The sequence below is a fragment of the Molossus molossus genome, unplaced genomic scaffold, assembly GCF_014108415.1.
Source record: "Molossus molossus isolate mMolMol1 unplaced genomic scaffold, mMolMol1.p scaffold_m16_p_12, whole genome shotgun sequence".
Lineage (NCBI taxonomy): Eukaryota > Metazoa > Chordata > Mammalia > Chiroptera > Molossidae > Molossus > Molossus molossus.
Window position 1 is genome coordinate 53,374,826 of NW_023425347.1, and position 20,649 is coordinate 53,395,474.

Here is a 20,649-nt window from a genome sequence, read left to right on the forward strand (position 1 = left end):
GCACCGAGAGGTCGCTGGTTTGATTCCTGGTCAGGGGACATGCCCAGGTTTTGGGCTCGATCCCCAGTGTGGGGTGTATAGGAGGCAGCCAACCAAAGTTTCTCTCTCATTAATGTTTCTCTCTCCCTCCTCCTCTCCCTTTCTATCTAAAAAAATTAATAAAAATATACATATTTTTAAAGTCATTTAAAGTGGAAAGGAGGAAGTAAAATTATCTCAGTTCACAGATAACATGATCTTATATGTAGATAACCCTAAAGATTTCACATTAAAAAAAATAAATTCAGAAAAGTGGGATAGGAAATGAACATACAAAAATCAGCTGCATTTCTATACACTGAGTAGTAAACACTCCAAGAAGAAAATTTAAATAAGGATATCCATTTACAATAGCATAAAAATACTTAGGAATAAACTAAGGAGTTGAAAGCCTTCTACACTGATAACTACAGAAATTGCTGAAAGAAATAAAAGAAGATAATAATAAATGAGAAAAAAATCCCTTGTTCATAGTTTGGAAGACTTAATATTGTTAAGATGTCAACACTACCCAAAGCAATTCACACATTCAGTGCAATCCCTATCAAAGTTCCAATGACATTTTTTACAGAAAAATTTAAAAAATCTATTCTAAAATTTATATGGAATAGCAAGAGACCCCAAATAGCCAAAACAATATTGAAAAGGGGAACAAAGTTGAGGGTCTCATACTTCCTGATTTAAAAACATAATTCCTGATTTTAAAAGCTGCAATAATCAATGCAGGGTAGTATTGGCATAAAAAAGAAATACGGACCAGTGGAATAGAATATAGGGCTGAGGAATAAACCCTCGATATATGTCAAATGATTTTCTTTTTTTTTTTTATTCTCACCCGAGGATATTTTTCCATTTTTTGTTCAGATAGAGTGGGAGGGAGAGAGAGAGAGAAACATCGACATGAAAGGGACACATCGAGTGGTCGCCACCCACACGACCCATCCAGTTCCGGGGACAAACTGCAACCAAGGTATGTGCCCTTAGCTGGAACTGAAACCAGGTCTCTCTGGACTGCAGGCTGATGCTCTAACCGCTGAGCCAAACCAGCCAGGGCGATGTCAAATGATTTTCAACAAGAATGCCAAGACTATGCAATGGGGAAAAACAGTCTTTTTCATGAAGGTGTTGTGAAAACTGGTAGCTACATGAAAAGAATGAAATGGGACTCTTACCTTACACCATATACAAAAGTAACACCAAATTAAAGAATTGTACATCATTATTGCATTAGTTTTCTAAGTGTGCTATAAAAAAATTTAGCACTGGGGTGGCTTAAACAACAGAAATTTATTAGTTCTGGAGGCCAGATGTCCAAGATCAAGGTATGGGCAGGTTTCTTTACTTCTGAGACATCTCTCCTTGGTGTGCAGGTGGCCATCTTCTTGTGTGCTTACCTAATCTTTCCTTTGTGTGTGTTTATCTCTGTTGTCTCCTTGTCCTAATCTACTGTTTCTTTAAGGACACTAGTCAGATTGGATTAGGGCTCACCCTATCTAATTTTAACTTAATTATCTCTTTAATGGCCTTATCACCAAATACAGTCATATTTACAGGTGCTGGGTGTTAAGGCTTCAACATATGAATTTGAGGAGAGACAATTCATCCCATAACAACTGGGAATTATTCCAGGGATGAAAAGTGGTTTAACATCTAAAAATCTATTAATACATCATATCAGTAGAATGAAAAGCAAAAATCACATGATTATCCAATAGATGCAGAAAAAGTTCTTGTCGAAATTTAACATCCTTTTATGGTAAAAGAAAATCATTTAACAAACTAAGACTAAAATGGGATTTCCTCAACCTGATAAAGGACATTTATGAGCAACCCACCAACACCTAATTGTGAAAGACTGGGTACTTTCCTTCTGAAATCAGGAGCAAAACAAATTGTTCTTACCACTTCTATTCAACATTGTACTGGAGGTTTTTGATAGGGCAAGTAGGCAAAATAAATAAAAGGTATCTAGACTGAAAGGGAAGAAATAAAGTTATCTCTATGATTACATAATGTTGCATATATAAACACCCAAGAAATCCACTAAAAATTATTAAAACTAATGAATGGGTTCTGTTATGTTACAGGATACATGATCAATAAAGAAATAAATTATATTTCTGTACATTTGCAATAAACAATTTAAAAACTGAATTAAGAAAATTTATTTCATAATAATATCACAAACAATAAAATACTTAGGAATAAATTTAATAGAAGTAATATATTATCCTCTTGAAACTATAAAACATTACTGAATAAAATTAAAGAAGATCTAAATAAATTAGAAAGCATTCGAAATTCATGGATTAGAAGAATTGCCATGTTAAGATAATGATACTCCCCAATCTGATCTATAGATACAACACAATCATTATCAGAATCCCAGTTTACTTTGTACAAATTGACAATTAATTCTAAAATACACATGAAATTGCAGGAACCCAAGAGCCAAAAGTGAGAAGGAACAATAAAGTAGGCAGACTCACACTTTCCAATTTCAAAATTTACTACAAAGCAATAGTATTCAAGATAGTGTGGTACTGCCACAAAGACAGACATATAGGTCAATGGAATAGAATTGAGAGTCCAGAAATAAATCCATATATCAATGGTCAACTGGGTTTTTTTTACTGTTGACTCTATTACAGATATCCCCCACTTATCTCCCCTTTGCCTCCCTCTACCTTGGCCCCTGCCTCCTCGGTCTTCACCACAAATTACTTTTTTTTAAAATCCTCACCCGAGGACATTTTTGCATTCATCTTCAGATAGAGCAGGAGGGAGAGAGGGAGAAAGAGAGAGAGAAACATCGATGTGAGAGAGACACATCGACTGGTTGCCACCCACACGACCCCAACCAGGGCCAGGGACATACTGCAACCGAGGTATGTGCCCTTAGTGGGAACCAAACCCAGTACTCTGGTCCGCAGGCCAACGCTCTAACTGCTGAGCCACACTGGCCAGGGCCATAAATGATTTTTTTTCTATTTTTTTTTTTTTATCCTCACCCGAGGACATTTTTTGCATTTATCTTCAGATAGAGAGGGAGGAAGAGAGAGAGAGGGAAACATCGATGTGAGAGACACATCAACTGATTGCCACCTACACAACCCCAACTGGGGCCGGGGACAAACTGCAACCAAGGTACATACCCTTAGTGGGAACTGAACCCTGGACTCTCCAGTTCGTGGGCTGACGCTCTAACCGCTGAGCCAAACCGGCCAGGACCACTAATGATTTTTAATAAGATACTAAGAGCATTCACTAGGAAAAGGATAGTCTTTTTAGTGAAAGTTGGTGGGATGACTGGAGAGCCACATGCAAAAGAATGAAGTTGGACCTTTACCTCATACCATATAAGAACAATTAACTCAACATTGAATCTCTGATTCAAAGACCTAGATGTAAAAACTAAAATTAAAAAAAAAACTCAGAAGAAAACATAGGGGTAAATTTTCATGACCTTGGATTTGGCTAAGGATTCTTAGATGTGACACAAAAAATGTGAATAACAACAGCAAAAATAGATTAATTTGACTTTATCAAAATTAAAAATATTTGTGCTTTGAAGGGCATTGTTATGAGAGTGAAATGTCAACATGTAGAATGGAAGAAAATATTTGCAAACCATATATCTGTCACAGGATTTGTATCTGGACTATATAAAGAATTCTTATAACTCAATAATAACCCAATTACAAATTGGGCAAAAGACTTGAATACTCATATATTCCCCCAAAAGAATATATACAAATGGTTAAAAATCACATGGAAAAAATACTTGGCATTATTAGTCCTCAGAGACATGCAAATCAAACCCACAATGAAATATTTATTTCACACTCGCTGCAATGGCTAGAATAAAAAAGATAAGTGTTAGTGAGGATGTGAAGAAATCAGAACCCTCATACTCTGCTGATGGGAACATAAAATGGTCCTGCCACTTTTGAAAACAATCTGGTAGTTTTTCAAAAGGTTATAGTGTTACCACAAGACCCAGCAAAAAAGATCTATTTCCACACAGAAACCTGTACATGAATGTTTACAGCAGCATTATTCATACTAGCCAGAAGGTAGAAACAACCCAAATGTTCAGCAATAGGCAAATAGCTAAACAAAATATGATATATCTATATAATAAAACATTAAACCATAAAAAGTAATGAAGTACTAATGCATGCTACAACATGGATAAATCTTGAAACTATTGTATTAAAGGAAACAAGCCAGTCACAAAATACCACACACTATATGATTCCACTCATATTAAAGTACAGAACAGAGAACTCTAGAGACATGAAATATATTTGTGGTGGTTTAAGGGTTATAGTTAAATAGTACAGACTGTCTCCCTTTTTAAAAAATTGTTGACAGTATTATAGATGTCCCCATTTCCAACCCAGCCGGCTCCCCTACCCCACCCCAAGCCTTTACCACATTATTGTCTGTGTCCATAGGATATGCCTGTATATTCTTTGGTTAATCTCTTCCTGTCCCCCTTCCCCTGTGAGGTCTGTCATTCTGTTCTGTGTATCCATGCCTCTGGACCCATTTTGTTCTTCAGTTTCTTTTGTTCATTAGATTCCACATATAAGTGAGATCATGTGATATTTGTCTTTTTCTGACTGGCTTACTTCGCTTAGCAATCTCCAGGTTCATCACTTCGGCAGCACATATACTAAAATTGAAACAGTACAGAGAAGATTAGCATGGCCCCTACGCAAGGGTGACATGCAAATTTGTAAAGCATTCCATATTTAAAAATAAATAAATATAAAATGAAATGAGATGAACTGTGGTGGTGGTTGCACACATCTGTGAATATACTAAAAATACTGAATTGTACACTTTAAAAGCTATTTTAAAAGATAATTAGTGCATATTGTATGTAAATTTATTCTAATTTTATACTTTCAAAATTAAGATAAAATGGAAAAATTCTTTTAAAACTTATCTATTTTACTGAAACAAACAAAAATTGAAAATTGGAGCTATTAAAGAAAGTAACATGAATAATTTTAAAACCTTCCTTTAAAGTAATTCCAGGCCCAGATGGTTTTCACCAATGATGTATGCTAAACATATATGGATGTGAAAACAGAAATATAAAAGTGGGTATACTCCAAAACTCATTTTATGAGGCTTGTCTTGTCTTTATATTAACAGCCGACAATAGTATAAGAAAGAAAGACTACAAGCCAATCTTATTTGTAAACATAGATGGAGAAATCTTCAATAAAATATTAGCAAAATTCAATAACAATAAAAAATAATACCATGAGAAAATTGAGTGTATACTAAGATATTAAGATTGGTTTACTATTTTAAAATTCATTAGTGTAATTTACCATATTAACAGTTTAAAGGAAAAAAGCATATAATTCTCTAAATACAGATAGAAATTATTTCATAAGATTAAATTTTTATGATTAAAAAGAAAGATTCTTATGAAAGTGGAAATCACAAGGAACTTTCTTAATCTGATTCCTTATCTATAAAATCATACAGTAATGATTATATTTAATGGTGAAACATTTCTAAGAAGGATCCACTTCTATCCAACATTCTTGGGAGTCACAGCCAATTCAGTATGACAAGAAAAAGAAATGCAATGAATAAGAATTGGAAAAGAAGAAACAAAATGTTGAATATTTGTATATGAACAATTGTCTACATATAAAATTAATACACCTGTTTCCCTTTCTCCTACATTAGAAACAAAACAAAAAGAATTTTTCTGTTCTGTCTACTCTTGAACTTTCGCAATGTGCCTTTTTCCTTATCAACTTTATTTCAATGTCCCATGACTACATGATTTACTTACTGTAGGCATGATCTTTCAAAAATACATTTGGCTTTTCAAATGTACCACTCTATGTGCCCGTTGATTTGGGATATAATTGTCTTTAATGTTGAAAATCTCTGATTGTTTAACAGAGTTATTTAATGTGCTAATTATTCAGGCCCATGTGGTCTGTATGACATGAGGAAGGGAATATCTAGTTGAATGACTTGGTATTGCATGTTTCCCATTTAGTTTCTTTTTCAAGGAAATTAAGAAAGGCCCTGGAAATGATAGCATAAGGATTTGTAAAAATTGTTCTACCTGAAATAGATGAACAAAAGAGAAAGTGGCCTTTAGCACCTAGGAAAGAGACTGCTTCTCTTCTTTGATTAGAAAATACCAGAAACAAAAAACAAACTGGTGAACCGGGAGGACATTACAACTGTCTCTTCTCTCAGGTCAAAACGGTGCTGTATCACATGGTTCTAAAGTTATTTTGTTTTTGTTTTTCTCTTTATTGTTGAAAGTATTAGAGATGTCCCCCCTCCCCCATTGACACCCTCCTCCTGGCTGCCACACCCACACCCTGCCTTCACCACCCTTTGTCTGTGTCCATTGGTTATGCATATAAGTTTATCTCTTTCCATACCCCCAACCCCCTTCCCTGTAAGGTTTGTCAGTCTGTTCCCTACTTCCATGTCTCTGGATCTATTTTGTTCGTCAGCTTATTTTGATCATTATATTCCACAAATAAGTGAGATTATGTGATACTTGTCTTTCTCTGACTGGTTTATTTCACTTAGTATAATACTCTCCAGGTCCAAAATTAAGAGGCAAAAGCTGTTTATGTATTATTGTAAGAAAATGTGGATTTCCCAATCCATAAAAACACATTTGAAAGAGACTGTGGGACATTTGGAATCTGATTTTTGAAGGCATTAAGCTGTTGGAGATGAACTGCAGGGGATTGTGGCACAGCTCCGGAGGACTGAGTCTCTTATCTTTGATTATTTTCTCTGCCCCATACCTTTTATCTTTCAAGGTGGAAGCTTAGGGGATGAATCTACAGACACTCAGTACTCTGTAGTTAGCTATGACTGTGCAAGTTTCAATGGGCATGCTAACTGACTGCCCAGTGCTGGGGTTCTTCAGAAATCACTGACACATGGGAAAGGAATGTTTTTTATTATTAGAGTGTAAATTTTTATAACCATTGACATGTATTACCCTTTGCCTTTTTGAATCTGAAAGTTAAAGTTAGAGGGAATCTAGGGGGTGAGGAAGGGTGCGATAGCACATGGGAATCCTTTATTCAGATTTCAATAAATGCATGCCGGGAACAAAATTAAACAAATAAATAAAATTAAAAATAACCCCCTGATAATTATCAAAATAGTAAGAGTTTAGCAAGGTTACTGGATATCAAATAAAAAACACACATGCACACACACACAATTGTATGTATACAGCAACAAATGGTTAATAAATTACATATTTTTAAATGATAACATTTATACTCTGGCCAGTTTGGCTCAGCAGTTAGAGCATCAGCTGAGGACCAAAGAGTCGTGGGTTTGATTCCAGTCAAGGGCAAGCACATCAGTTGCGGTTCAGTCCCTGGCCCTGGTCAGGGTCCTGCAGGGAGGCAAACAGTCGATGTGTCTCTCTCACATCAATGTTTCTCTCTCGCTCTCTCTCTCCCTCCTACTCTATCTGAAGATGAATGGAAAAAAATATCCTTGGGGGAGGGTTAAAAAATAATAATAATAAATGATAACATTTACAATAGCACAAAAATATGTCACATATTTTTGGATAAATATAACAAAAGATGTAAATATCTGTATTTTAAAAATCATAACATTTTATTAGAATACATTAAAGATACAAAAAATGAGATAGATTATGTTTATGCATAGAAAGATTGTAAGCATATCAGTTTTACTCAATTTTGACATATAGATTCTTTGCAATTTCAGTCAAAATCTCAGAAGTGTTTGTTGCATGCTATTTTTTTTCAGGAACTTGTCAAGGTAATTCTAAAATTTATATGAAACAGTTAAAGCCTAAGAATAGCCAAGACACTCTTGAGAACTTGGTGGAAAGACTTGCTCTCTCAGATACCAAGTTTAATAAAAAAGGGTGACATTAGAAAAGGAATGGGCAGCACTGGCCGGTTTGGCTCAGTGGTTAGAGTGGCCTGCGGTCCAGAGAGACCCAGGTTCGGTTCCCGCTAAGGGCATGTACCTCCGTTGCAGTTTGTCCCCGACCCTGGTTGGGTCGTGCGGGTGGCAACCACTTGATGTGTTCCTTTTACATCGATGTTTCTCTCTCTCTCTCTCTCTCTCTCTCTCAACAAAAAATGGAAAAATGTCCTCGGGTGAGGATTAAAAAAAGGAATGAGCAGAGAGCCTACAAGTGACTCAAACATATATAAACACTTGTTTTATAATAAATGTGCTCTACAGAGTAATGGGGAAATGACAGGATTTTCAAAACTTCTTATTGAGACGATTGGATATTCATTTAGAATAGAATTGGCTTTCTTCCTCATCTTATACACAAAACTCAATTCCAGGTATATTACAGATCTAAACATGAAAACCAACAGATAGAAAAATATCTTCATTACTTCAGGATTGGGAATGTTTTTTGAATGAGACATCTAAAGTATATTCCATAAAGGAAAATATGATAAATTTGGTTAAGCATTTCTATTCATTAAAAAAATCACACACAAAAAATGAAGCCACAAAGTAAAAAGACAGCTGCATAACATAAAACTAAAAAGATTCATATTTAGAATACTTAATGAACTCCATTATCAATTTAAAAACAAAAGAAAATGTGCAAAGGACATGAATGGGACATTTTCCTCCAAAAAAAGGAATAAAAATAGGAATAATTATATGAAAAAAACCTCAACTTTATAGAAATTAAAATCAAAATGAGATCCCTGTATACCATGCCAGACAGGCTTAAATTTATAAACCTGACAGTGCCAGTTGTTAGTGAGAATATGGGGTAACAGCAATTGTCACTCACTAATCTAAAAATTTTTACAACCAATTTGGAGGACAGTTTGGTGTTATCTTATCAAGTTGACCCATCAAATGCACATCTGTACATACCCTATAGAATTGCATTCTCATGTATACCAGTATACTTTTATATAAATGTTCATTAAAACAGTTTAGATGATGCTCTAAAACTGGAAACAATTTAATGTCTATTCAAAGTAAAATGGAAAAATTATATATGATATACACTAATCCAACAGACTACAGTCATCAGTAAATGAACAAACTACATGCAACAACATGAAGAAATATAAAAACATTGTTGAACAAAAAATGACAGTATCAGTCATAATATATAACTATTTAGATGTTAAAAACAGGCAAAACTAACTTATATCAATAAACATGGTAAATATAAAGTGCTGGCAAAAATCTGGAGCAACCAGAACTCTCATACATTGTTGGAGGGAACCACTTACAAAAACTTTAGAAGTATCTGTTAAAGATGAACATATACGTAGTTCATTGCCCAGAAATTCCACTCTTAGGTATATACCCAATATAAATTCATACAGCATGTTCAGCAGAACACATACAACAGTGTTCATAGCAGCACCATTTGTAATAGCCAAAAAAATGGAAACTACAGAAATGTCTGTGAACAATAGAATAGGTAAAAAAAATTATGACATTTTCACACAATGCAATAGAGTACAACAATGAAAATGAACCATCTACAAACTATACTTGATAATATGAATGAATCTGACAAATATAATATTGAAAAAAAGAAACCAGATACCAAAGAGTATATACTGTATGATTCCATCTACATAAAGTTTAAAAACAGGAAGAACTAATCCATGGTATCAGAATAATTGTTACCTTTGGTGGGAGATAGTGTCTCTCATGAAAGGAACTTCTGGGATTTTGGTAATTTTCTGTTTCTAAATCTGAATACTGGGTACATGACTGTGTTCAGTTGGTGAACATTTATTAAACTGTACATTTATATGTGTACTTTAAAATATATGCATATTTGCCCTGGCTCAGTGGTTAGAGCTTCAGCCCATGGACCGAAGGGCCGTGGGTCAAGGGTTTGATTCCTAGTCAAGGGCATGTACCTGGGTTGCAGGTTCAATCCCCAACCCTGGTCTGGGTCATGCTAGAGGCAACCAGTCAATGTGTCTCTCTCACATCGATGTTTCTCTCCCTCCCTCCCTTCCTTCCACTTTATCTAAAACCAATGGGAAAATATCCTCGGGTGAGGATTAAAAATAAATAAATAAAATAAAATAAAATAAAATAAAATAAAATAAAATGTATGCATATTTTATTTCAAAATATAAAAAGTAAATGCTATATTTTGGAAAGCATGCTTAATATAACTATAACAAGAAGAAAGGAAGTGATTACCCAAATTAAGTTAATAATTACCACTGAGAGGAGAGAGAGGCTGTGATCTAGAAGGGGAAAAGGGTGGGGGCCCTATATGTGATCCAGAGAGGCAAAGTCTCCTAGAGGTCCTGCCAATGTTCTAATTTTTAGTGTGATTATTAGAACACTTGCTTTATATTGTTTAACTATATGATTTTATTTTAATTACATTTCTGTATGTGTTAAATTTCATAATTGAAAAGATGAAGAGTTAGCTGAAAACAAGAATATATATGTAATCTGGAAATATTTATTAATAAATGTTAAATGAAAAGTAAGTTTTTTTAAAGCTTATACACACAAAAAATAAATATACAAAAATAATAATCTGATGGAATAACAATCTTTCTCAGAATTAATATATATTGCTTATACATAGGTAAAACATAAGACTTAAAAATGTATGCCTATTTAAGAAACATTTTAAGCATAAAATCTTTTTTAAATTTATTATTTATTTTAGAGAGGGAGGAAGGGAGAGAGAGAGAAACATCGATGTGAGAGAGATTCGTCAATCAGTTGCCTCCCTTATGCACCCTGACCAGGTATCAAACCACAACCTAGGTATGTGCCCTGATGGGGAATCAAACCCATGCCAATCAGTGCGCAGGATGATGCTCCAACTAACTGAGCCACACTGGCCAGGGCAAGCATAAAATCTTTTATTGTTCAATTTTTCATGTTTTATCCTATTCTAGAAACATACTTTTTTCCAACTACTTTTATTTCTATTTTCTAGGACTTATTATTTAGAAACTTCATCTTTTTTACTTATTTCATTTTATATTGCCATTTTCCACAGGTGTTTGATGTAAATGGAGTTGATGTTACTCCTCGAGCTCTTTACCATCCAGATTCATATAGTGGTTCAGCAAAGCCAAGTAACCTATTGACATCACAAGAAGCATCATTTGCATCGGAATATGTAGCTTCCCCTAGCCTTTATCAAAATACACTAAATCCGAGTATGTTAGGGCAGTTTACAAGGTAGAGTCTACTATTCTATACTTTTTTTATATCATATATATTGTCTTTTCACTTAAGCTGCATATGTGTAACTTAGACATCTATTGCCTCTAGCCACCCAGCTCCACTCTATAATCCTCATATGCCACCTCTATGCTCCTCTCATAATTAATTTTATTATTTATTTATTTATTTATTTATTTATTTATTTATTTATTTATTTATTTATTTATTTATTTATTTTAGGGAGAGAGAGAGAGAGAAACATCGACGTGAAAGGGACACATCAAGTGGCTGCCACCCGCTTGACCCAACCAGGGCTGGGGACAAATTGCAACTGAGGTACATGCCCTTAGCGGGAACCAAACCCAGGTCTCTCTGGACCGCAGGCCGACACTCTAACCGCTGAGCCAAACTGGCCAGGGCTCATAATTAATTCTAATTAGATGTAGAGCTTTGCATGTCTTAAGTTCCCCTGTGCTCACACCAAAACATTTGTGAAAAAATATATAACTTTTACTCAATATTTCCTAAAAAACCAAAAGAGGCAGCTAGTATTACATACCAACAGACAAGTTCCTTCAGTTTCTTTCATGCTGCAATTTATGGGAGAGAGTGGCTATTCTTTTCTTCCCTCCATTTGCTCATGCAAATCCCTGTTCTCTCAGGGTTTGATTTCTCTCTTGTTTTATAATTTCCTTTTTTATAGAGGAAATGTTATGCATTTATTATGTAGATACTAATATACTTGAAATTTTATGAATGCTTATAGTAGAGATGTTTAGAGTCTTTACAATAACAAAGCAGCACATCCTAAAACAATGTTAAGATTATGGGGAAATATTTGAGCGTATAATTTTCAGTCTGACAAATTAAAAATTCCAAATGTTAAGTAAGCATGAGATTTCAGGGAAAAAGTGCTGCTCTCTAGTATCCATGGGAGTGCTCAGCAAAACAATGGATATTCCAATAAACTTGACCCAGTTGGAACTATAAAAAGGAGGAAGAAAGCATTTAATACCGTGGAGTAATTTTAAGTTCATATATTTAAGGAAATTATTTTGAGATTTTTTATTGATTTCCCACTGGGTACATAGATTTTCTTTTAAGTAAATCTTGAGAGGACCTTTATCAAATTGAATAAGTCACATTTAAGATGAGATTTGGCCCTGGCCGGTTTGGCTCAGCGGTTAGAGTGTCGACCTGTGGTCCTGAGAGACCCGGGTTCGGTTCCCGCTAAGGGCGCGTATCTCGGTTGCAGTTTTTCCCCGGCCCTGGTTGGTCGTGCGGGTGGCAGCCACTCGATGTGTCCCTTTCACATCGATGTTTCTCTCTCTCTCTCTTCCTCTCTCTCCCTCCCACTCTATCTGAACAAAAAAATGGGAAAATGTCCTCGGGTGAGGATTAAAACAAAAAAAAAAAAGATGAGATTTGAATGACAGGCAGAAACCTGATGAAAAATGAAAGGCAGAGCATTCTAGGCTGAGGCTCTGAAGTAGGAAAGCTCTATAAGACTGAAGAATTAAAAAAAAGAGCCCTGGCCAGTTTGGCTCAGCGGTTAGAGCATCGGTCTGTGGTCCAGAGAGTTCCCGCTAAGGGCACGTACCTTGGTTGCAGTTTGTCCCCAGCCCTGGTTGGTCGTGCGGATGACAGTCGCTCGATGTGTCCCTTTCACTTCGATGTTTCTCTCTCTCTCTCTTCCTCTCTCTCTCTCCCACTCTATCTGAACAAAAAATGGAAAAATGTCCTCGGGTGAGGATAAAAAAAAAAAAAGAAAGAAAGAAAAAGGGGAGGAAAGAGTGATACTGAAGATGGAGAGTCTAAGTAGGTTGGCTATATTTTGGGTTTTTACCCTAAATATATTGGGAATCCACTGAAGGACTTTAAGCATAGTTTTAACATGTCTTATCTCTAACATATATTTAAAATGACTTCTTACTTAAAGAATATTAAAAATAAATTTGATGTTTGAAGAACTATTTATCAGTTTTGCTTATGTTATGGTATAATTGATTTCTCAATCTGATGTTTTCATTTATATATTTAATTATCCATAAGGACATCTAAATAAATGAATAATGTTGTTATTATTAAAGGTCAGTTTTAGGAAGCAGTGTAATTTCCAAGTCAAGTATATCAACTACTGAATCAATAGCAGAAGACCTAGAAGAACCATCCTATAAACGAGGAGGACTGACTAGTTTTACAGGTAATGTAAATACAGTTATTTATTTCAGTAATAAATCATTATATTTTTTTAGCAAATATGCTCATTATTTTTTGATACTTGAGATAAAAGAAGTATAGTAATGATTCCCAAATGCTGGTTTGTACAGTAGCCACATGAAAATTACCAGGGTAGTAACTATCTATATAATTCTAAAAGTTCCCAAGGTGACTGACTGACTGTCCTATACCATCAGACTCAGAAACCACAGACCATGTTTTAAAATAGCTCAGCTTCTTACTTGGAGACATAATTCAGATACATTGGGATCATTGCTATAATATGACATATGCAGAATTTGATGAGAGCACTTAGAAATGAAAGATTAAATCCTTTGAGGTGAGTAAAAGAGAGAATGTTCAGAGAGGAAAAATACTGCCTTTTGAATTGGGTTTTTAAAGGTAACAGTACTATCAAACCTCAGTTCTTGAACGTCTCCCATTTTGAACAATTTGGTTCTCTACCAAGTTGTTCACGGAAAAACTGTCTCGGTTGTCGAACCAAATTTCGGTTTTTGATTGTCAACCTGACAACCATTTTATGCTGATACTTCATCATGACAAAAAGCCTTTCTCTGGCCACAGACAACAAAGAGAGAAGGCTAGTTGTTGGTAAAATTGATGATTAGCACAATTTTAAAACAAAAAGAGGCCATCAAGAGTGCTAACGTTGCCCTGTCTGGTTTTGCTTAGTGGTTAGAGCATCGGCCTGCGGTCCCAAGAGACCTGGGTTCGGTTCCCGCTAAGGACGCATACCTCGGTTGCAGTTTGTCCCCAGCCCTGTGGGTGGCAACCACTCGATGTGTCCTTTCCCGTCGATGTTTCTTTCTCTCTCTCTCTCTCTCTCTCTCTCTCTCTCTCTCTCTCTCTCTCTCTCTCTCTCTCTCTCTCCCTCCCTCCCTCCCTCCCTCCCTTCTTCTCTCCCTCTCTCTCCCTCTCTCTTCCTCCCACTCTAACAAAAAATGGAAAAATGTCCTCAGGTGAGGATTAAAAAAAAAAAAGTGTTAATGTTGCTAAAGGTGTGAAAGAAACAATGATCACAGGCAACTGAAGAGGTAGAAAAACTGTTGTTGATTTGGATAAACAAAAAGCAGTTAGAGCTGGTGACAGCATTTTGGAGGCAGTGATATGTGTAAAAGCAAAGATGCCACATACTCACCTCCTGAAAGACACCCCTGGAACAAGTGCTGAAAGTGATTTGTTTAAGGCTAGTGGGGTGATTCAATAAATTTAAGAAAATAAGTGTTTATTTATAGATTAAACTACATTAGATACGTACTGTATGTAAGAAAGGTTAAAAGAGGGAATCTCTTGGGAGTCTGGAACAGATTAATTCAATTTAGATTATTTCTAATAGGAAAAAATGATTTGGTTTTCAAACAAATAGTTTCTCAAACAGCCTCCTGGAATAAATTAAGTTAGAGAACCGAGGTTCTACTGTAATTTGTCAGAATGAAGAGCAGAGGCCTATTCCAGGCCAAGGATATATAAAATATTAGGTAGTGTGAAGGATTATGAAAGCGAAGATAAAAGAATGAGGACATAATGGTTGGTAAGAAGTAATGGAAGAAATAAGTACCTACTTGAGGAACATTTTCCTTGGAGTACCCTAAGGATGTCTTTCCCTCTGAGATGATAATGAAGAATTAGTGAAAATATTGATGCGGTTGGAAAAGTGCTTGATGGAATCGTCTTTTTTTTAATGATGAACTCTTATTTTTGATGTAATTAGAATGCTTCTGACAGCAAGTAAAAGAATACCTAACTACCACTAGCTTAAACAAATAAAGGCTTGTTTTTCTCACATCAAAAGAAGTTAAGAGGTGGCCAGACTGGTGTGGCTCAGTGGTTGAGCATTGTCCCATGCACCAAGAGGTCATTGGTTTGATTCCCGGTCAGTGCACATGCCCAGGTTGTAGACCTGATCCCCAGTGGGGGACATGCAGGAGGCGGCCAATCGATGTTCTCTCGCATTGATGTTTCTATCTCTTTCTCCCTCTCCCTCTCTCTTTCAAATCAATAAAGAAAATTAAAAAAAAAAAAATTAAGAGGTAGATAACTTTTGATCTTGCTTTTGTGGCTTAATTATGCCAGACTCTGGATTGGCAGCTCCACGCTTCTCTTTCTTTAAGCCTTTTCTTGCTTCTTGCCTTGTGGTCTCAAAATGTCTATCCCAGCTCTGGGTATTACTATATCCACATTAAAGGCAGAAGAAGGAGAAAGGCAACAGCACCAGTCACATCTCCCTTATCAGGAGAGAAAAAGCTTTCCCAGAAGACTTTGTTGTTCTTATTTATTTTTGCTTTTATCTTGTTGGCTAGAACTGTGTCAGTTGGCCACCCTTAGCTATAAGAGAGTGTAGGAAAGCTAAATACTTGATGTCCCAACCTCTGTTAAATGAAAACAGGCAAGGAAAGGAGAAAGGCTCAGCAATGAAATTTTAGGCAATCAGCAATATCTGTTGCAGAAGTGAAATTTATCTACTCAGGGGGAAACTGAGAGGATTGGATTATTGTCATGACCACTTCCAGCCCTCTATATATATTCTTACCACCCTCCGATGTGTTTTTCCAAACTGTGTCCAGAATGATCTAATGATCTGTTTAAAAACACAATCTAATCACTCTCCCGTGCTTAAAAACTCCTCTATGCATTCGCATTGTTCTTAAGATAAATACTAAAATTTTTATATAATGATTTACCTAAGGCTTTCCTCTGTTTGTCTACATAAAAAAACAAACAGAAGTCACACAATCTCACCCTGGAAGCCTCAAAGAATGATATAAATGTGTATATCATTTTGGCCAGGTGCTGGTGAAGTTAGTCTCTAAAGTGAATTACACCTAAACAATTCTACTTCTATCACATGGTTGGATTTTTTAGACTAGAGCAATGTTTTTTAATCTTAAATGCACATTAACATCACCTGGTATATACCTTAAAATTCCCATAGTAAAGTCTCATTTCAGGCCTATTGAATTGGAATATCTGGGAGGGGGTTAGATATAAGTAGTGGTGTGCTGATAAGTGTAAACCTACCTGCTCTGAGGTAGGGAAAAGATAGGTATAATTTTGATTCATTCACACCAGACAGCTATTGTTGTGTTGGCTGTTGTCATTTTTAAATTGACAATCTAAGGGAAAAGAGGTCAGTGCCCCTTACTAGTCAGGTACTGCATGTTTTAAAAATTATTGCGGCACACCAGTGCACAATGGCATCAATTGAAAATTGCTGATATAGTCTATCCCAAAAAATAGGTAAAGAGGGAACATTCACCAACTCATTTTATGAGGTAACGTTACCATAATACCAAAAACCAGATAAAGACATTATAACAAAATTAAAGACCAATAACTCGCATGAAACAGAGATACAAAAATTTTTTTAAATAATATTGTAAAACAATATCTAGCAATTTAAAAGGGGTTAATACATCTCAACCAAATTGGGTGCATTTCAGGAAAATAAGACTGGTTCAACATTTATAATTTTTTAAAATATAATTTATCAGGTTAATAGACCGAATAAGAAAAAGTAAAGAAACAGAAAATAGATCAATGGTTGATGAGCTTGGAGAGGGCAGGGAGTTGAATAGGTGAAATAGTAGATTTTTTTAAGAGAGTGAAACTATTCTGTATGATACTGTAGTGGTGGATACATGAAACTATGCATTTATGAATTCTAGAATCTTTGATCACAAAATTTGAACCTTAATATATCTATATTTTTTTAAAATAGCACAATTAAGAGACTGAAGGACCCTTGAATGGAATACAGACTGTGACATCAGAATCTAATTTCTTTCACAAATGTATGACATCACCTCATTGAAAGAGTGGTGGTGGTTGAAGAGAGAAAGTGTAGACCTAAATGATGTTGAAATTGAGTAGAGAGTGTAAGATTTAAAACATGGGAACTGCACATAAAACAGTGTACTCTAGTTGATAATGTCATTTTTCATGGGGGTATGAGTAGACAATTCTGAACCATTGTACATGTATACTAGGTTTGAAAATGTAAATAAATGGAAGGCCGATGATAGGAAGCAGATTTTACACTGTTGTTGGAGTGGGAGGTGATAGACAAACAGGGAGGTTAGAATTACACATGTGGTGCTAGATAAGAATCAGAAACATTAATATGAAATCATGTTTAGGTTAATACAGATACAGATTAATATATGTATATTGATATTGATATAGATGTATACATGGGTTAGTATGGAAACAAATATTTCCTGGCTCAGTCTGCTAGGAACAATGTCTGAAGGCCTAGAAACTGATATCCCAGTAGCAATAGATACCTAGTACCCTGATCTTGCTTTCTAATACCATTCTCCAAAAAAAGGAACCATGGATCTCTAGAGAAATGATGCATTCTAGGGCAGTGACAGAGAATATATAAGATAAATCAGAAAGTAAACAAGTGCTAAGAAAAAACTACAATAAACAAACAAAAAATGGTAGAGGTATGTGAAAGGGACACAGCAGTCAACAGAATGAGCTTCCAATGGTCAAAGGTGGAAAATTTCAACAACAAAATAAATAGGGTAATATTGGATTATACCCCAAAATATAAAGCAAATACCCATGAGTAATTACTGATATAAATAAGTGATTGAACAAGTAAATAGATAGGGAGATTAGACAAATCTTCTGTACAAAAGAATTCCAAATCATTCATATTGAGATTCTTTCCTCAAGAAGGTGGAGCTTAACTCTCCATCCTGTTTAAGTGTGGGCTTTGAATATTGATTGCCTTTAAAAAGTACTGGATATAGGAGAGAAAAAATGGCGGTGGAGTGAATGGAAGCTACACAGACCATCTCCCAGGACCAAACTGGAATTACAACGAAAATAAAGACAAATCGTCAGGAAGGGGCAACCAAAAGGCAGCTTGGAGGACCACATAACCAGGGACACTGACTCAATCCTGGTAGGCTTCCGAGGACGCGAGAGGGGGCCGGGAGCCCACAGTCCGCAGCTGCCTGGGCTGGAACCTGCGGCAGCCTCAGCTGGGACCTGCGCCCTCGGCTGGGACCTGAGGCCCCCGCTGGGACCTGCTGTGGCCTCGGCTGGGAGCTGCCACAGCCTTGGCTGCCCTTAGCTGGGAGCAGCACCCGAGGCCCTCGGGTTAAAGTCCTAGGCGGCTCCATGGTGCAGAGCCCGGACAGAGGCTAAATTGGCAGCAGCCACTCACCTTGGGCTCCGGCAGAGGGAGGGCAGACTGGACTGGAACTGTGTGGGGACACTCGGGATTTGGAGGGTGCTCAGAGCTTTTGCTGAGTGCAGCCACGCAGGACTGTGGTCCTCTTACTCCTTCCCAGGGCCCTGGTGAGAGGCGGTGGCCCCTCCCTCGGAGATTCAGCCTGGTCCACCAGGTGGCCATTGAAATGCTAATTGAGGCCCATTAACAACCAGCATCTGCCCCATTTTAGGGAAATCCTCTTACACTCAGCACCTGAGGGAGATTTTCAGTCAACCCAGAAACCAAGGTTCTTCAGGTAACCGCTACTAATAGCCTCCAGGCAAAAAAGCTAGAGAATAACTACCATTCCCTGGGCTAGCAACTCTAACCAGGAAAGTTAAGACTTGACAGTGGTGTTTAAAGTGGGTCCTCCTTGCCTCATCCAAACCCAGGAGAGGGAGCCACAAACAGCAGAGCACCAACACCCACAGGGAAAATTTGGCAGACTCCAACGCCCACTGTGATAGCCAAAATGGTGAAACATAGAAACAAAAGCCAAATGAAAGAACAAGAAACCTCTACTGAAGATGAGATAAATGAGGTGCAGTGAAGCAAGTTAACAGAACTAGAATTCAGAGCCATGATGTTGAGGAAGCTCAACAGCATGTGTAAGGACATGAGCACCATGAGTAAAGACATAGAAATGTTGAAAATCAACCAGTTGGAAATTAAAAACCACCAAGAAGAAATGAAGAATGACATCAGAAATAAAAAACACATTGGAAAGTCTAAATAGCAGAGTAGAGGAAGCTGAGGAAGCGGAGCAGTGAATTAGAAGATAGGGTAGAAAAAATCAACCAATCAGAAAACCAAAAGGAAAAAATAATTAAAAAACAGGAAAACAGCTTAAGAGAACTGTGGGACCACTGGAAACGTAATAATATTCGCATCATAGGAGTCCCCGAAGACGAAAATGAGCAAGGGATAGAGAATATATTCAAAGAAATAGTGACAGAAAACTTCCCCTAATTTGGTGAAGGAAGAAGGCATTCAAGTTCAAGAAGCACAGAGAGCCCTAAGTAAGAAGAAAGCAAACAGGCCCACACCAAGACACATAGTAATAAAAGTGCCAAAAATTCAAGACAAAGAGAGAATCCTAAAAGCAGCAAGTGGGAAGCAACAGGTTACCTACAAAGGAAACCCCATAAGGCTTTGAGCTGACTTCTCAACAGAAACACTACAGGCCTGAAGGGAATGGCATGAGGTAATCAAGGTCATGAAAAACAAGGATCTGAATCCAAACTCATAAAGAACATATCTTGATTTTCACATAAACTCATAAAGAACATATCTTGATTTTCATATAATCCATTTATGAAGAGGGGTAAGAATAAAATGTTTTTGCGACTCAATTGTATTGTAATTGTATCACACCAATTCTAGCCTGAGTAGGAACCAAGGGAGCCTTCACTGATTGCTGTCTATTGGGGTCTCTGAATATAGCCAAATGATGGCATCCTTTTCCCCCCAAACAGTTCTGAATTAATTGAAAAATATAGTAAGGGTAGCTATGATAAATTGGAGCCAAAATATGACATTATGGGTAAAAGACTGCTGTTGACTGCTGTTGAACTCTCAAATTTGACAGACCTACATACCCATTCATTAAAGAATCTAGACAACTTCAGGTCCACTCCAACCCTCTTAAGCGACATCATGAGTAAGGGTGTGGAGAGGAGCCAAGATTGTCATACTAGAGCTCCTTCTTCTGAGAGAACTCTCGGGAATGGAGAAAATGTGTTCTCTCCATCACTGTGAGCAGGCAAGACAAATTGATAAATTTGTGATGCTTTTCCAGGTGGAAAGGGATCTATCAAATCTAATTGTAAGGCCATTTTAGTGTTAAGGGATCTGACCCATAAAATAGATTCTATAGGTATATGGGGGAGTTTCAGGCAGTTTCTCAATATGTACCATATTTGAGC

The 20,649-nt window shown here is 36.5% G+C and overlaps 1 protein-coding gene and 1 non-coding gene across 2 annotated transcripts in view; both read left to right on the forward strand.

Moving 5' to 3' along the window:
• The window catches only part of DNAI4 (dynein axonemal intermediate chain 4), a 98,295-nt gene that overhangs the window by 16,615 nt on the left and 61,031 nt on the right, over positions 1-20,649 (forward strand). Inside the window, exons 3-4 of the mRNA XM_036257343.1 lie at positions 11,087-11,271; positions 13,347-13,459. Of these exons, the coding sequence (XP_036113236.1) occupies positions 11,087-11,271; positions 13,347-13,459 (298 nt within the window). The remainder of the gene's footprint in view (positions 1-11,086; positions 11,272-13,346; positions 13,460-20,649) is intronic.
• Positions 4,696-4,803, forward strand: LOC118627324. Its single transcript, XR_004959085.1, has one exon. It is a non-coding gene; the product is annotated as a U6 spliceosomal RNA (small nuclear RNA).